We start from the raw sequence: 18,958 nt of genomic DNA, 5'->3' as shown, positions 1-18,958 counted from the left end.
ATATATCCTTTCTTTTCTCACATTCAAGACATAATTGTAGGGACTAGGGATATATCTCAGTGGCACAGTACTTGCCTGGCAAGCACAAGTCATCCTGGGTTCAATTCCTGGTATCAAAAAACCCCAAAAAGAAAAAGAACATATAAATAGAAAATATATAAGTATAATAAATGAAAATAAAAAGAAAAATATATTTTATAGTGCCAAAGTAGGTAACATTTTTATTTGACCAAAAAAACTCTTGAGAGAAAGCAAACTAGACTACAAATACTTAAAACTTCTTCAGACTTCTGGGAGAACATGGTGGACAGATAACAGATACTACGGAGGCTCTCTGAAAGGCTTGGTTCAGAAGTCAGGAAGGGTACGGAGTAAGGAGACATGAGCAGGTGGAGATATAAACTGCTGACTCAGGAACGAACTGGGCTGAGAGAAACCAACGTGCAATGCAGTCCTGGTGCTAAAACAGGAACAGAAAAGCCTCAGTGTGGAGGCTGGACCCTGCGCCATTGGAAGCCGCGATTTGGGTTTCCCGCCATGCGGCGACTGCCTCTACAGCAAGGCTCAGCAAGGAGGGAGACGCGCGGAAGCTCTGAGAACGGTAATCTGCGAACGGAGTCGAAAACAGGACGGGCAGGGAGGTGTGCACTGACTTGTGGTGAGGTGAGTGAGAGAAACTGACACTCTACCACAGTTTGACTCCAGCGGAGGACTTTCTGGGCCCGGGCAGTCCTGCGGAAGCAGGGCGCGGTGGCAACTCCAGCCACACATCCCCCTTTCGGGCGGGATTGGTGAGAAGTGCCTGGCCTGTGTGACGCTGCTGGCGGACCCGGTAGTCTGGCCCAACCCAGATCCCAGAGCCTGACAGTGGCCGGGATGGGCGGGCCCCGCATAGGCTGCCTGGTCCGTAACTCCCTGGTGCGCTGCGGTGGGCGGGAACACCTAACCGGCGCAATTCGATCAGGCTGTGGCTGACAGGGAGAGAAGCTGGGTCTCCTATATAAGCTTGCATATATAAGGAACAGAGAATATGGGAAGAGGCAGCAACAAGAAAGGCTCCTCGGCCCCCAATTCTGAGAAACAGGCAATAGCGGACACCGCACCAATAGACATAAAGCGCCATATAGAGAGCCTCATAGATCAATTCAGGAATGAAGTTATCAATGACCTGAAGCTAGAAGTATGCAGAATAGTTAGAGAAATGCTAAGCACCACCCAAGAAAAAACAGATGGTGGAATGAAAGAACAGAAAAAGAGGGGAGAATTGTTTGATGGAGAAAACAGAGAAAGCATAGAATACGTGAAGCAGGTTCAAAGGGACTACCAAAAAACTAAGAAGTCTATCGAAGACTGGCATAACAGCTTGAAAGAAACTAAGGACAGACTATCTGAACTGGAGGGCAGACTTGTAATATGGGAGAATGAAATGAAAAACTTCTTAAAAATAACAAAGAAACAAACAGCAATAATACAAAGACAAGAAGATGATAAGAGGATCCATAATTTAAGGATTAAGAACATAAAAGAAGAAATAGGGACACAAACAAGTGAACTACAAAAGCTACTCACAGAAATAATCCAGGAGAATTTTCCTAATTTAGCAAAAGGTAAAGATACTCAGATGTATGAGGCATACAGGACCCCAGCTACCTACAACCCAAACAGAGCAACACCCAGGCATATAATAATAAAAATTCCAGAAATTCAATACAAGAACAGAATATTAAAAGCTGTCAGAGACAAGAAATAGACCACTTACAAGGGAACGCCCATCAGAATTACAGCAGATTTCTCTGCACAAACCATCAAATCACGAAGAGCGTGGGGGGAAATAATTCAAGCTTTGAAAGATAATAATCTCCAGCCAAGATTGAGATATCCTGCACAACTGTCCCTGGAAATTGATGGAAAAACAAGGTGCTTCCAGGATAAAGAGGAACTGGGGGAATTTGCAACCACCAATTCAACTCTACAGAGAGTATTGCAGGATATTCTAAAAAAAGAAAAATACAAAGAATCCAGAAATAGTGGCGGGGAGGCCACAACGAATGGAGCAGAGAACAAAATGAAGAAGACAAACTGACAGCTACTGACAGAAAAAGAGCTCAACAGAAATGAGGCAGAGAAGATTGGATGATAGGAACAGCTATTTTGGAGAAAATGACATCTTAATAGGTAATACTGATTTAGTATCATCTTGTTTTGAAGTCTCATCTAGCTTTTGTTCTTCTGTCTCCAATGGTCTAAATAGGTTGTATCTTACTGGATTTTATTATGTACGATAGTATAAGCAAAAACCTTTTAAAGACAAGGAGATTATACAGAAACCATTGTTCATTTTCTGTTAGTCGATTGTAAATACTCTGTAATGCTGTCATTCTCTTGAATGGTTTTACATTGTTTTGATATACTTAATGCTACAGTATACGAAGTTGTAGTCAAGGATTTCAAGGAAAGAGACAATATGGTAACTACTTTTAGGTCAGGATTATCTTGTGGTGAAACACTATTCTGCTTAAATGGTTATGTTTTGATCTGCACTGTTTCGCTGTTATGCCCTCTTTTATCTCAATTTCCACTCCATTATTTACTTTTTTATTTTTATCCTTTTAATTAAAGGAAAAAAAAGAGCAGGATATATTATAGTAACCCACTTTGACTTTCCATTATCTCGATTTAAAGCCCTGTATTACTCTCACCATCTTGTTTTTGACTGATGTTCCCCTATTCTGTTTTGCTGGGTAGTATCAGGTTCGAAAGTTTAGGTGTCAGCTGTGAAGATAATGAGATTCATTATAATGCCCATTCTCGTTGACTTTTATCTACTTTTGAAGACCTACAATGTCTCCAATGTTTTGGTTTTGTCAGTTTTATTCTTTACTGTTTTGTTCAATCGTATTATAACTAATGATATAGGCAATTCTATTAGAGATAGAGGGAGGCATTATGGTAACCATTGTTGATCACCTTGTATTATGTTTTTACATTATCTATTATGTCCACCCTCTTGACTTGACCGATTCTGTTCTGTTATGTCACATTTGGTTTTACTCTCTTCCAAAAAAGTATTAAGAACCGTGGGAGCAATGAAACCCAAAATGTGTAACAGTCATTGTACAAAAAAGAGGAAAAGAAAGTGCTCTAAACTATATAACTGCATGTATATTTAAGTGTATAAGATAGAAAATGATATCACAGAGTTTTATTGGATCATTGAACAGAACTGTTTGCAGTATCATTGTTCGAATGTCCACTTTACAAGCTGTAATTTTGTGACTTGAACAATTATTTCTAAGATGACAATATGTAATCCATTAACTAGTGATTTCCTACTGTTTTTTTTCTGTAAATCTGTATAACTTGTACCCTTTCTCTGCTTTTTTTTTCTTTTCTCCTTAAATTAAAAAAAAAAACTTCTTCAAAATAAAATACTACAAATACTTAAAATTTTTTCAAAATAAAGTATTTCACACATAACATTAAAAACATAACTTGAAATGAGGCAGAGAAGATTGGATGGTAGAAACAGCTATTTTTGGAGAAAACAAGACATCATAATAGCTAGTGCTGATTTAGTATCATCTTGCTTTGAAGTCCCATCAAGCTTTTATTCTTCTGTCTCCATCAGTCTTAATAGGTTGTATCTTATTGGATTTTATTATATGTGATAAGCAAAAACTTTTATAGACAAGGAGATTATACAGAAACCATTGTTCATTTTCTGATAGACAGTTCTAAATACCCTGTAATACTGTCATTCTCTTGAATGGTTTTACATTGTCTTGATATATTTGGTGCTACAGTATATGAAGTTATACTCAAAGATTTCAAGAGAAGAGACACTATGGTAACTACTTTTATGTCAGGATATCTTGTGGTGAAACACTATTTTGCTTAAATGGTTATGCTTTGACCTGCACTGTTTTGTTGTTATGCCCTCTTTTATCTCAGTCTCCTTTTTTTAAATTATTTACTTTTTTATTTTTATCTTTTTAATTAAGGGAAAAATAAAAAAATAGGATACATTATAGTAACCCACTTTGATTTCCTATTAACTTGATTTGAAACCCTGTATAGCCCTCACCATCTTGCTTTGACTGATTTTCCTCTATTCTGCTTTGCTTGATAGTACCAAGTTCAAAAGTATAGGCAAAACTGTAAAGACAGTAAGATTCATTATGACACCCATTCTGGTTGACTATTACCTTCTTTTAAAGTCCTGTAATGTCTCCAATGTTTTGGTTTTATTCTTTATTATTTTGTTCAATTTTATCATAACTGATGATATAGGCAATTCTTTTTAAGATAGCAAGAGGCAGTATGGTAACCATTGTTGATCACCTAGTATTTTATTTTTACATTATCTATTATGTCCATCCTCTTGATCTGACTCTGTTCTGTTATGTCACATTTGGTTTTACTCTCTTCCAAAAAAAAGTAATAAGAACTGTGAGAGTAATAAAACTGAAAATGTGTAATTGTCACTGTACAAAAGAAAGGAAAAGAAAGTGCTCTAAAGAATATAACTACATATATAATAAGATAGATAACCATATTACTGAGTTTTGTGGGATCATTGAACAAAACTGTTTCCAGTCTCACTGTTTGAAAGTCCACTTTATATGCTTTAATTTTGTAACTTGAACAACTATTTCTAAGATAACAATATGTAATCTATTAACTAGTGATTTCCTACTGTTTATTTTTTCTGAAATTCTGTATAACTTGTACCCTTTTTCTGTTTTTTTCTTTTTCTCCTTAAATAAAAAAAATAACCTGGAAATTACTGCATCTACAATAAAGTCTGATACAAATTTGCTATCTTTAATATATAAAATGATCTTATAAATCAATAATAAAATGAAATATTTAGGACACATGCAGGCAATTGAAATACAAATAACTATAAATAAATAATACATTGATGTCCATGAATTTGTCCTGTGTTGTAGTAAAATCCATCTTTTTAGAGGTCATATGTAAGAAAAGCTGACAGTTATACTCCTCAACAGCAAGACTTTTTTCAGGCTATTATTCTATGATAATAGTCAGAAAAGTAAGCAATGGTACAAGTATTAGGACAGTGATATTTGTGATTATACTAAGAAATACCAGAAATATTAATTCATTAAATAATATGTAATACAGGATAATATAACCTCAAAAATTAAAGTAGACACCTTTGGTGCAGAACTGGTACCATTTTTTTACACAGCAGCAATTGGGGAGATATATACCACTTGCTATGGCAATGAAAGCCCAAAGAAGGAGTCAAGACTGAGAACCATAATTTTACCAATGCTGATGGTGGAACAGTATGGTTCTGTCATGAAGCTTAAGGTTAAGTAGCACACACAACCTAGTAAATTCATGAAAGTCTACCAAGAATAGGTTGACATTTAAGAAGCCAATCAAGGTGAGACACATCTGCACTGGTACCAGTGAATGATGAAGATACAGCTGACACCAGTATCAGACAAAAAGAAAACTTGCTACTTTACTATAGTACACCACCATTACAGACTAAGAGTGCATTCTCAATTAAAAAGCAACAATTTGACTGGGTGTGGTGGTACATGCTTATAATCCCAGCACTTTGGGAGATTGAAGCAGGAGGAGGGAAGTTCAAATCCAGCCTGGTAATTTAGTGAAACTGCTTTTCAAAATAAAAAATTATGACTGGCATGGTGGCACATACCAGTACCCCAAAACTTAGGAGACTAGAATCACTGTGAGTGTTAGACCCAAAACTTAGGAGTGTTAGACCCAAAACTTAGGAGGATAGAATCATTGTGAGTGTTATATATATATATACACACACACACACACACATATACATAAGCATATTTATGTTTTTCTTAACTAAATAACCAATGTGTATTTTGATGGAAACCAGATAGAGTTGATCTATTAGACACCTTTCTCACCATTGAGACATAATACACAAACCAACAACTTATTGCTGGCTCCAATCAGAGACACCATGGCAAAAGGGGTGGCAGAACAAAGCTGCTTAGTACACAGCATCCTGGAAGAAGGGCAGAGCAAGTGCCAGAGCAGAAGGGGTAAGGAACCAAACACAGACACCAAGGCCACATCTTCATGATTGTCCTGGTTACTCTTTTGTTTCTGAGACAAAATACCCAACACCCGTAAGTTAAGGGAGGAAAGATTTATTTAGCTCACAGTTTGTAGCGGCTTTAGTACATAATTGGCTGGCTCTATGGCAGTGTAGTCCAGCAGAGGAGAAATACTTCATGGAGGGCAGAAAGCAGAAAAGCAAAAAGGGATGACCATTGCTTTTTCTAACCATTATATCTTACCTAGGCTGCTTAGTGCAAGTAGCACTCACACTCTGAATCTTAGTGCCCTTGAGCCTAGCATTGAACCATGAATCAATCCTAGATCACACACTCTGAAAAGTCCTACTCTGAAAAAAACCCTACCTATGACTGCATGAGTTTAGGGAATACATCAAGACACAAACCATAGCATCCTACCCCTGCCCCCCAAAGACTGAACATTCCTTTATGTGAAAGATATTTAGTCCATCTCTAAGAGTTGCTAAAGCTGTAATAGTTTCAACCCTGCTAAAAAGTCCAAGTCCAAAGTCTTCTTTGAGATTTAAGGCAAACTCTTATCAGGGCTTATAGCCCTGATACAAATGAAAAAGAAAGTACTCCCAACACTTGACGGCACAAGATAAACACTTTTCATTCTAAAAGTCACAAACAGAGGTAGAAAGTAATGGGAGCAAAGCAAGAGAAAAATCCAGCAGGGCAAACATTAAATCCCATAGTTCCACTCCTAGCATCCTCAGCAATCTGTGGCAAGTTGTGAACTCCAAGGACTGGGTGGTTATCCTCCATAGCACTGTCGCAAGTGGTAGTAGTTCCACAGCTTCTCTCATGGGTCCACTTTGCTCCTCCTTGCATTTTTTTTCAGATGACCCAAATTCCTGACTTCTCCAAACTTCTGGGGTCGCCAATCCACCTTTGGCTTTACACTCACAGATTTACACATTGCCTCTCACATGCATACTGCCTGGTGTCCCAGGCCTCCTGAAACCTGGGTGAAACCCTTCCTGATTCCACAACTTTTGCATTCCGCATGCACCCCAAACTAGTACCATATGGACGATGCAGGGGTCCACTGCTAGCTGGAGTAGTACCACGCTTGCTTCTCTTCTGGCTGTTGGGATGGAATACCTATGAACCAAATCCAAAGGAAGAACTTCCCTAGACTGTCACCTCTCAAAGCAGTCTTTCACTTTTGCAATTTTGAGGCCGCAAAAGGTGGAGTCCTGCTGCTAAGTGTGATGCCTTCAGGCCATCTTTCCTATTCTCCGTTCTTCTCAGCAATCAAGATCTCCATTGCTCTATCTTTGCAGTCCATAGCTTTACTGTAGCTTTATTTCTGGCCAAACTCAAAAGGTTTTAAATCATTCTGCAAAGTCCTTTGCTTGATTCCCAACATAAATCTGGCTAAAAGACCCCAGCAATAGTCATGCCATCACCTCAACATTAGACTGCTTTGAAATTTCTTCTACAAAATTAATTACTCCACTGCCCTTAATCTCAGTCTCAGGAGAAGTCTCTAGACATGGACAAAATGCAGACAAACATTCTGCCAAGCATAAGACATATAGCTGGAGTCCCAACAACCAATGCACTCCTTCTTCCCAGCAGAAGCCTCGTGAGCACGGTCTTTACCAGCGACATTTCTATCAGGCTTCTGGTCTTCCAAACTCTGATGAGAATCTCCCATCAAGTACAGTCTAAGGCATTCCAACTCTACTTTGTCAGCCCGCCATCTACAAACCTTTTCTAACTCTTTCCCATTCCATGAACCAGTTACAAAGGCTTTTGAACTGCATGGTCAGGCAGTCACAGCAATTACCCCACTTCTCTGGCACCAAATTCTATCTTAGTTGGTTTGCTGAATACAAAATATCCAACACTGACAAAATAAGGGAGGAAAGGTTAATTTAGCTCAGTTTGTTGAGATTTCAGTCCATAATTGGCTGGCTCTAAGGCAGGGTAACAGAGCAGACAGACATCACATAGAAGAAACAATTCAGGGCAGGCAGAAAGTGGCAAATCAAATAAGGGATGACAACAGCTCTTTTTAATCCTTATATCTTATCCACGCTACTCAGAGTGAGGAGCACTCACACCCTTAATCCTAGTGCCCTTGAACCTAATATTACACCATGCATCAATTTCAATGCCACACACTCAAGATCCAGCCACCTCGAAAAAAAAGCCCATGAAGTTTTGGGGTGACTTCTAAACAGAAGCCATAACAATTGCCCACCCAGACATACCTAGAAGCCGGGTCCACAGTCCCCAGGATAGATCTCAAAGTTAATTTTTTATAGTATAGATTAAGAATGTCCCCCAAAGATCTCATATAATCATAGGTAGAGCTTGTGGAAGGTGACTAATTCGTTGGCATGCTGTACTCATCAGTGGAATCATCTAGCAGTGAGTTCAGGAGCTGAGGGTGTTGTTGAAAGCCAGAAGACACAGGTTACTAGGGGATGGTATATCTCCCTCCTTAGGTCCTACCTTCCCTCTGTTTCCTAGCTGCCATGACAAGAGCAGTTTTCATCCTCAAAAAGCCTTTCTATCATGCCGCTTCCTGCATTTGAAACTGCCAAACATGGGCTGAAATTTCTAAAACATGAGCCAAAATAATCTTTCCTCTTTAAGCTGTGGGCTGGTATTTTGCCCAAGGAATGAAAGAACTAACTAAAACACCAATCAAGTTGAAACTTAACCCTGTCATACCACATCCCTTCTCAACTTGTTATACAGATACAACTCCTTAAACCACACCAACATCCAAATAAACAATAGTGAATTCATTATTCCACCTAACATAACACGACTATCCTTCATACAACCAGAAAAGCAATAATCCCTTCTCCAAAGGGCCAACAGCCCTAAAATTTTCTAAAAGTTCAGTCTCATTTGAGATTCAAGTTAAACTCTTAGCCTTGAACTTATATAAAAGCAAAATTCAGTTATGTAATTCCATGGTACAATGATTACAAGGTAAACATTCCCATTCCAAAAGGAATGAATAGGGTAACAGAATCAGACTGAAGCAATGCTGAAACCCAGCAGGGCAAATGTTAAGTCCTAGAGCTCTGTATTTGGCATCCAGGACACCCAGGAGCAAAATGTCAGTTCCAAAGGGTTTGGGCAGCCCCATCCCTGAGACTTTCCCAGCTGGAGCACCACGACCTCTCTCTTAGAGTGATTCTATCCACAGCATACATCTTTTCATGCTCCAGAGATCTTCAGCTTCCTGATTTCTCCACTGCACCTTTGACTGCATTCTTATAGTTTAGGTACTGCCTTTTCATGGGTTCCTTCCTTCCAGTTCTTCCTTTCAAATCTAGATGAAAGCCTTCCTGGCCCAACAAGTCAGTAACATCAACATCATGTGAACAATGCCATAATTTATTGTAAGCTGGAGCAGTTATTAGGGCTCCTTTGGATTGTGAGTACAATGGCCTCTGAGGGCTTGGAGAACTGAGTTCAGTAAAATGAATCCTGCAAAAAAAATTACCTGTGAGGCCCTTCTTGAGCAGATGTCTCAGGGACTATTTCTACATAATATTTCTCACTTTACACTCTTGACCCTGAAATAGGTAGAGTCTTTCTGATTCCTAAGATACATCAAGGTACCTTTCTTCTTGTCCCTGTACAAAGTACTCGTTTCTTTTTAATGTGTGGGGTTTTTTTGTACTGGAGAATTAAACTCACGATCTTGTACATGCCAGGCAGGCACCTATACCACAGAGCTAAACCTCCAGCCCTTCTTTCTAATGGTACTAATCTCTTCAGCAGCCACGCTTCCTTTGGTCCCAACTTTACACGATTCCTTCTGAGCCAAAATTTAAGTTTTAAAATTTTTTTAGCTCTACTTTTTGCCCTGATTCTCACTACAAAGCTGGATAAAAGTAGTACTTATGCCACAGGTTGAATAATAAGCTGGCCATTTCATTAATTAGCCCACTGTTCTTAACCTCAGTCTCATACAAAGTTTCAGAATATGGGGAAAATGTAGACGAATTTTCTGCCACAGTGTAATAATACACATTGCCTCTAACCCAACTGCCAATGGAGTCCTTGTTCCCAACTGAAACTGCTTGAGTCTGGTTTTTACTATCCACATACCTATTGGAATTCTTATATTCCAATCTCTGATTAGAATCACTCATCACACTCTGTAAACACTGTATGGCAACTCTAGTTCATATCTTCAATCCTTTCCCAACTCCTCTAGCAAACTAGTTCCCAAGGTTTCTAAACCAAATGATCAAAGTATAGTCACAACAATGAACCCATTGTGGGTACCAATTTTTAATATTAGTCAGTCTTCTTATCAGTGAGATACAATATCCAATACCTACAGTTTAAAGCATGAAAGGCTTAATTGGCTCATAGTTTCAGCCCATAATTTGCTGGCTCCAAGACATACATATCAAGGCCAAATGGAGTGGCAGAGCAAAGTTTCTTAGTTCATTGAGGCTGAGAAGATGACCAGGGAAAGAGTACCAGAGCAGAAGGGATCAGGAACCAGTTAGGGAGCCAATGTCATGTCCTCCATGACCTACTTCCTCCAATTAGACTCTACCTTCTAAGAGCTCATTTTTCTATGAATTCATCAAAAGGCTAAACCATTGAGGGATCAGACAGAAATCCCAAGGCAATGCCTCCCCGCAATGCCTCCCGTGACTCACCCAGACACACCAAGAAGCCCATTCCACTAGTTTCTACCTAAGCAGATCCCAAAGCCAATCAAAGTGAAACTCCACTCTAACCACCACAGACAGAATGCGAAAAATACCAGTTCTGTAAAAAACCCTCTTATCCTAAATTAGTAGTATGCTTACTCTATTTTTATAGGTTAAGAAGTTACTCTTTTTGCCATTTTAACCAAAACCAAAAAAAAAACATAAAAATTCCTCACACCTGTTTGATCGGAGAATTTTGATGTTTTCCATTTGTCATATCAAAACCAAGAACTGCAATTTTTTTGTATAAAGTTATTACATAGACAGCAATCTATCATTAAGTAGTGCTATATTATTCTTTTTAAAACACTGTTTCCCTTCAAATCAAGTATATTATTTTTTACTTATTTAAAATTAAAATGAAAAAATTATACATCAATCTAATCAAAGAAATACATGTAGTATGTACCATATGATATGAATTATGAAGAAAGGTATTTATATGAAGAGGAAAGGGATATTAAAAAATTAAGATGGTATGTACAAGTACCAACTTCCTTTGATGAATATAATCATAATGCACATTAAGTACAATAAAATTAAAATTTAATAAAATAGGAAAGAGAACCATTCTCACCTTTGTACCTACCACTTATACCAGGATGAACACCAGACGTAAAAGCTGGGTCTCGATCAAACAGCAACCTTTCAAATACAAAAAAAGGCACGGGTTACTTTCAGGTTTCAGAAACAAAAACTAACATTTTAAGTGTCTTTTCTTGTTCTTTCTTTTTTATTTTGAAGAGAATAAAATCAAACCAAACAAAACAATAGTCAATCAAAACAAAACAATGAACTTGATAAAGGACTTCAAAACAAGATAAAGGAAATCAACAATAGCTACCATAATGCCTCTTGTTATGTTTAAAGTAACTGTCCATGCCACCATACATAATAAAATCAAACAAACCAGAACAGAATAAAGCCAATCAAAAGTAATACAGGACTTCAAAACAATAGGAAATCAACAATAGCTACCATAATATGTCTTGTATCTTTGAAACAGCTGCCTATGCCATCAGATATAATTTTTAAAAATGAATAAAACCTATCAAAACAACAATGAAAATGATACAGGATTTAAAATAAGATAATAGGAAATTAACAATGGCTGCCACCTTCCTATTTTAGACATTTCCTCCCCTTTCATTTTCACAGTATCTATTGTATATTTTCAATCCCCACTAACTCTTTCAGTCTTTTATGCTGGGGAGAAAACACAATGTTCACCTATGTGAATCCGAACCATTTCATCCAACAGCATGATCACAAGTTGCATCCATTTACTTACAAGAGCCTCATAATTATCCCTCTTGTAGCTGAATAGCTTTCCACTGTGTAAAAATGTTGTATCTTCCTCATCTATTCTGCAGTTGATGCGCGTGCTACCCCTTCTTTTTTTCTGATTCCCTGTCATGTACAGCATTGTTTTCTCTCCTTTGTCTTTTATTCTATGAATTTCCTTTTGAGTTAAATGTGTTTCTTGTATAGAGCATATTGATGGATCCTGTTGCCTGATAAACTCTGCCCGGGTTTCTTTTTATTGGTCAATTGAGGCCATCTACATTAATGGGTATGGCCAACACGCACTGGCTCATTTCTGCCTTGCTCTTTTCCTGCCTCTGGCTGCCTACTTTTCCCTTCCATTCAACTACTTGCCTTGTTTGGTTGATCCCTCTCTGTCACTATTCCTGGAATCGTCATTTTTATCTCTCTCTAGAATGTCCTTCATTAATCTTTGTAGAGATGGTTTGGTGGTCATAAATTTCTTCAGTGATTCTTTGTCATGAAAGTATCTCATTTCTCTGTTAACTTTGAAAGACAGCTTTTCAGGGTACATCAGTCTGGGTTGGAAGCCGTTTTATTTGAGGAGGTGAGACATTTCACTACAACCTCTTCTTCACTTGATAATTTGTGCTAAGAAGCCTTTCATGATTCTGATGACTTTTGCTTTATAAGTGATCTGTTTCTTTTCTCTTAACAGTTTTTAGTACTCTGTTCTTGTGCTGAATTTCTGGGATCTTGATTATATATCTAAGTGTAGTGTAGATTTATTTTGGTATGGCTAACTGGAGTTCTACATGCCTCACTTATGACAGGTCCTTTCCCCATGCTTGGGAAGTTCTCTGCCATTACTTCTGTAAATAGTCTATGTCATTTGTGTTGACTCCTGCTTTTTCACCGACATCTACCATTCTTACTTTATTTTTCTTGCGTCGTCTTACAGCTGTTGAGTTGTTATTTCCTGCTTCATTATTTTTAAGAGCTCTTTCCTTTTGTGATCACTAGCTGTAAACTTTTCTTCAAGGTTTGAAAGACTATCTTCTGTCTCTTTCAAGCAATTTTGTCACCTTTCCATGGAGTTTTTAATTTCCTGGGTATTGCTCTGAATCTGTTTTATGGATTCCAATTCTTCTCTATATTGTTCATTCAAGGTTTCCCTCACGCTCCTATGCTCTTTTTTTTTTTTATTTAACCTATATCTTCTTTAGATACACTCTACAACCCTTTTACTGTATTTGTCATTTCTTCTTTTACCTGAGACAGTATCTCTGTTCTGGTATCTTTTACAATCTCATGAAGTTGTTTCTTTACTGCAGTTGCCATCACTTCAGAAACTTCAGATGTACAACTCCCAATCTCTTCCATATTTACATCTCCTGCCTGGACTTGCTCTGTTTGGGTTGGAAGCCAGAGACTGCCTTTTGCTTCTTTCTCTTGACATTTTTCCTGGGTTTTTCTGGTCAAGTGGGTAGTGGAGTCCCAGGCACTTCCCACATTGGCTACAATTTCTCCAAAGTGTGACTGGTTGGTTCTCCTGGCCAATGCTGGCTGGCTACAGGTATCTGATTGTGGCCATTGGGTGCACTGGCCTGTGATGGTTATCAGCAAGAAACATCCCAGATGGCAGCTTGTGAGTGTACTGGGGCAGGGCTCACTGCTGCTTTCGAGTCCTGTGCTGGTTACCTGCGGGAACTGTCCCCAATGGTGGTCATTTCTTATTATACCTAAACTTTCTCAAATGTTAAATATTTCTATTTAAAAAATTATTTCAGAAATGTACTTTAATTGAAACCTAATCCAAGAAGAAAAATACTCATTCACATAATCATACTCATTTTTTAACCAATATTCTATTACTATTTTTGGTATTTGGGGAAAAGCTATAACTATCTTTAATTCTGTTTAATAGAAATGAAGTGAGGTTATTTGAGGGACTAATTGTGGTGGGTTTTTCCTCTGTAATTTTCTAAAGCACAGAAAACTTAGATTAAAATCCCAGAGCTACAGCACAGGAACTATCACAAAGTATCAACTGGGATCTTATCTTACTAAAAATCTTTCATACAGCAACTGATACCACAAACAGAGTGAAGAGACAACCCACAGAGTAAGAAAAGATTTTTGCCAGTTCCTCCTAAAACGATTAATTGGTAGAATATATAAAAACTAAAAACAATCAGACCTCCAGATTTAAAGACCCAATCTAAAAATATGCATCTGAAATGAATAGATACTTCTTAAATAAAGAAAAAATGGCAAATAAATATCTGAAATACTGTTCATTATCACTGGTCATTCAGAAGATGAGAATTTAAACAACACTGACATTTCATTTTACTCTATAAAGAATGACTATAATCAAGAAATCAACCAGTAACAAATGCTGGCAGGGCTGTGGAGAGAAAGGAACATTTCTCCACTGTTAATGGGAGCGTAGACTGGTGCAACGATTGTAGAATCTGTGTAGCGATTCCTCAAAATACTAAAATTAGAGGTTCCATTCAATCCACTATTCCCCTTCTTAGTATCTTTCCCACAAAATAAAAAGCATGACAGCACAGCAATACATGCACATCCATGTTTATAGCTGCATAGTTTGTAACAGTTAAATCTTGGAAGCAGCCCAAATACCCACCAACCAATGAATGAATGAAGATGTTTTCATACTTTGTGGAGAATTACTCTGCCATAATTAAGGTATCCTGAGCCATTCTAGATAACTGCACCATAAGACCATACTCTTAAGTAACATAAATTAGATACACATGTATAAATATCACATGGTTTCTCTGGTGTGAGAAAACAAAAGTGTAAATGAGGATTAAAATGTGTAATATTGGAAAATCAGAAGAAAAGGTTTAAATGAGAAAGGGAAAAAGGGAAGGGGAAGGAAAGATGGGACAAAAAAGAATAGATGGAAAAATGGAAACAAAGCTTTTGTAGGTAAAGAAAGGAAGAGTGGCTGAAGGGAGGGGAGCTGAATGGAAAAAAAGCAGCAAGATATACCATGTACAGGTACAAAGTTCCTAAGATGAACACTATTGCTATGTATATATCTAAAATATATCAATAAAATAAAAAACTTTTTTAAATTCTAGGGCTAAAACTCAGTATATATATATATATATATTTATATATATATGGTCTTTTTTCCTTTTTATCGGTACCAGGGATTGAACTCACAACTACCTGCTTGCAAGGCAGGCGCTTATGCCACTGAGTTAAATCCCCAGCCTGTATATATTTTTAAAACATTCAAGAACAAACAGAATTTCTTCAATTTTCAAAAATTTATTTCTGTGTTGAAGGCAACATCAAGGTGATAGAAAAGATATAATCAGAAAGCTCTACATTCAATGAGGGATACGGAACTAACAAATAGTAATGATTCTCCACGGTCAATATGTTACTTGATAGACTTAAATTTCTGTTTAAAAAATAGGCAAAGGATTTGAACAGACATTTTGGTAATAATAAAGTGAAAATGGACAGTAAGTATCTGGAAAGATGCTTAATGTCACTAATCAGTAGGGAAATACAAATTAAAACTGCAATTAGATAACATTTCCCATGCACTGAAATGGCTATTATAAATTTTTTTTTAATTTTAATACAAAAACATGCTTCAGAAAGGATGTGAAAAAACTAGAACTCAAAACATGGCTGGAGTATGCGAAATGGTGTTAAACCAAAATCTATGGCTGTTTCTCAAAAAACTAACCAGCACTGACATTTCAGCTAGTAGGGAGCTAGTAGGGAACAGGGAGCTAAGCAGAATTTGCATATATACGCTAATGGAACAGTTATTTCTAATAGTCAAAAGATGCAAACAAACCAAATATCCACCAATGCACACATGAAATAAATAAATACACACACACACACACACACACACACATATTGTGTGTATACAACACAATATTATTCTGCCTAAAAAAGAAATACAAATACATGCTACAACTTGAATGAACCTTATGTTAAAAAAAAATAAGCTAGACACAAAAGGACAAATATTACATGACTCCATTCATATGATGTGGTCAAATTCACAGACAGAAAGTAAAGTGGGGGATACCATAAGCAAGGGTGGAGGAGAGTATCTCCTCATAGTTTAATGAGCCTAGAGTTTGAGGTGGTGAAAAGGTACTAGAGATGCTGGTAATGGCTGCAGAACATGAATACCCTTAATGCCACTAATTTGTACACTTAAAAATGGTTACAATGGTAAATTTTATACAAATTTTACAATAATGAAAATAAAAAATAATTTTGCAGTACCCAAGAATACAAAAATGAATCATCAATAATAAGTAATATGTTCTCTGGAGCTGAGGGTTTTTGTTTACTTACCTAGTCATGCTTCTTTTTACAATTTGATGGAAAATTTCAAATTTAAGCACCAACTCTTCCCTCTGCTAGTCTCCCACTGAAGTACATTAAAGCCAATCCTGGACATAATTTATTTTATAGGGAAGTATGTTGATATATAACTTTTAAAATATAAAATTCTTTTATAATATAACTATAATTACCATACCTTTCAAAACAACCATAAATATTACACCAAAAGTCAATAATTCCTTAACAATATGAAATTTAATCTTTGGTAAGCCACCTAAAATAATTTCTGGTATGTGTGCCCCTGTGTAATCCCAGCCTGTGAGTATAGGCTGTATCCCATAACATATCTAATAAACACAACAGAACAAACATGGTACGATATTACTTCTGAGACTAAGTCACAAAAGGATACTAGCGTCCATCTTGTTCTCCTTCTCCCTTTTATTCTCTCAATTTTTCCTTCTGATGGACACCAGCTTGCCACTTTATAAACTGTCCTATGGAAAAGTCTACAGGAAAAATATAAGCAACTAAAAGCTCAATGTGGCCTCCAGTCTCAACAGCCAGCATCAGTCAGTAAGAAGTAAATCCTGCAATGGTCTTAACAGTCTGCAAGATTTCACCTCATTCCATAAAGAATAACTATAATCAAGAAATTATGGTAGCCACTACTGATTTTTTATTGTCTTGTTTAGATGTCCTGTTCCACTTTCATTGTTTTGTTTTGACTGGCTTTATTCTGTTTCATTTTGTTTGGTTTTATCCTTTAAAAACTAAAATAAATATTTTAGTAGTACATGAAAAAAATCTCTTATCTTTCCTTTCCTCTTTCCTTGCAATTTATTGAAACTGAGGTTGCTTTTCCTACAGTTTCCCACACATGAAATTGTTGATGACACATCATTTAGTATGTTTTCTTTTATTTTCTTATAAAATGGTAATTACAGATTTGATATAATTAAAGTTCACATTTGGAGGGCATGGATTTAAAATGTCCTCCAAAGCCCATGTGGCGAATAAAGGGTATGTCTTTCAGCTTTCTCATCTCTGGGACATAATACCTGACACCCAACTTTAAAAAGGAGCTTAATTTGGCTCCTAGTTTCATAGGATTCAGTCCAATTATCTGGCTTCAAGTCAGAAACAACATGGCAGAAGGATGTAAAATAGCTAAGCTACTCATTTCATGACAGCCAGGAATTAGAACAAGGGAGAAGCACCAGACAGAGAAAGGAAGCAGAGACCACATATAGTGTTCAAGGTTAATGGCTCCATGACCCACCAAGATACACACATTTTATTAATCCCTTTTGGTGTTAACATAATCAATCACATTGGTTGAATATCTCAACCAATGATCCCAGGCTTAATTGCCAGTTGATGGACTTTTTGGTGATCAGATTATGAGAGTTCTAACTTCATCAAATTAATTCATCTATTGAGATTATAATCTGAAGGCATTACTGGAGGTGCAGAAACAGAAAGTAGGGCTTGGCTGAATATACCGAATCATGGGACACAGAGAACTGGAAAATACTGGAACTCTAGTCTGTGCTAATAATTATTCACCTATGTATCTCCAAACTATAATTATATCTGATCTGGACTATGTCTGGGCCCCTGCCCTTCCTCTCTTGTTATTACCCGTTCTCTTGCTTTCTGGTTACTAAGAGATTAATTAACAGCTTTTCTATGCTACACCCTTCTACCATGATACTTCTGCCTCACCCCAGGCCTAAAATCAGGGAAGCCAGATGATCATGAACTAAAACCTCTAATTCAACAAACCTTTCTTCCTTAAATTGTTTTTCTCAGGTATTTTATCACAACAGCACAAAGCTAACACACCATGTGCTTCTACCAAGAGATAACAAGAGTATGGTTATCACTATTTGTGATATTAGTGGCCACTGAGACTATTATGTTGGTCTGTTGATTAATTAGGAATAAAGTATATCAATTTAACATTCTTTCTTAATTACTGGAAATACATTATTTAAAAAAAAACTTTTACTCATCAATTTATCAATTACCCTTAATTGAGCCATGCTACTCAAAAGGTATTCAGATAGCCTACACAGGAAAATACAAATTTGTAAGTTTTCAAAATGAAATATGAGTTTTTAAAGGACCATTAAGAATTTACAGATTTAAGTTGCTGTTATTATTCTTAACAATGATCAAACTGTCCCTTCTTTACCTAGTAAGAGCTTCTTCAAAGGGCTCATCATTTGTTATGGACTAAGTTACCATACCTCCAAAAATCTTAACTCCTACTGTGATTATAGATAGATTTGAGAGATAAAGCCTTTAAAGCAAAATTAGTGAAGTCACAAGGACCTCATCAAATGTACCGGGTTCCTTACAGACTCCAGAAATGTCCATGTGAGGACACAAGGAAAAAGCATTGTCTATAAATCAAGCCTAAAGGCCTCAGGAGAAACAGTGAACTTCAAGCCTCTAGAACTATAACAAAATTAATTTATATAATCATATTAAGGCAGACCAACAAAACTGATAACA

At 36.9% G+C, this 18,958-nt stretch overlaps 1 protein-coding gene across 1 annotated transcript in view; it reads right to left on the bottom strand.

Moving 5' to 3' along the window:
• The window catches only part of Ankrd31 (ankyrin repeat domain 31), a 241,722-nt gene that overhangs the window by 217,830 nt on the left and 4,934 nt on the right, over positions 1 to 18,958 (bottom strand). The window contains exon 2 of the mRNA XM_063258367.1: positions 11,388 to 11,455. Coding sequence (XP_063114437.1) covers positions 11,388 to 11,455 — 68 coding nt within the window. The remainder of the gene's footprint in view (positions 1 to 11,387; positions 11,456 to 18,958) is intronic.

Source organism: Cavia porcellus, unplaced genomic scaffold, assembly GCF_034190915.1.
Source record: "Cavia porcellus strain 051 isolate PalLab524CR breed Dunkin Hartley unplaced genomic scaffold, mCavPor4.1 scaffold_11, whole genome shotgun sequence".
In the NCBI taxonomy this organism is placed as follows: domain Eukaryota; kingdom Metazoa; phylum Chordata; class Mammalia; order Rodentia; family Caviidae; genus Cavia; species Cavia porcellus.
This window is presented reverse-complemented; position numbering and strand designations above follow the sequence as displayed.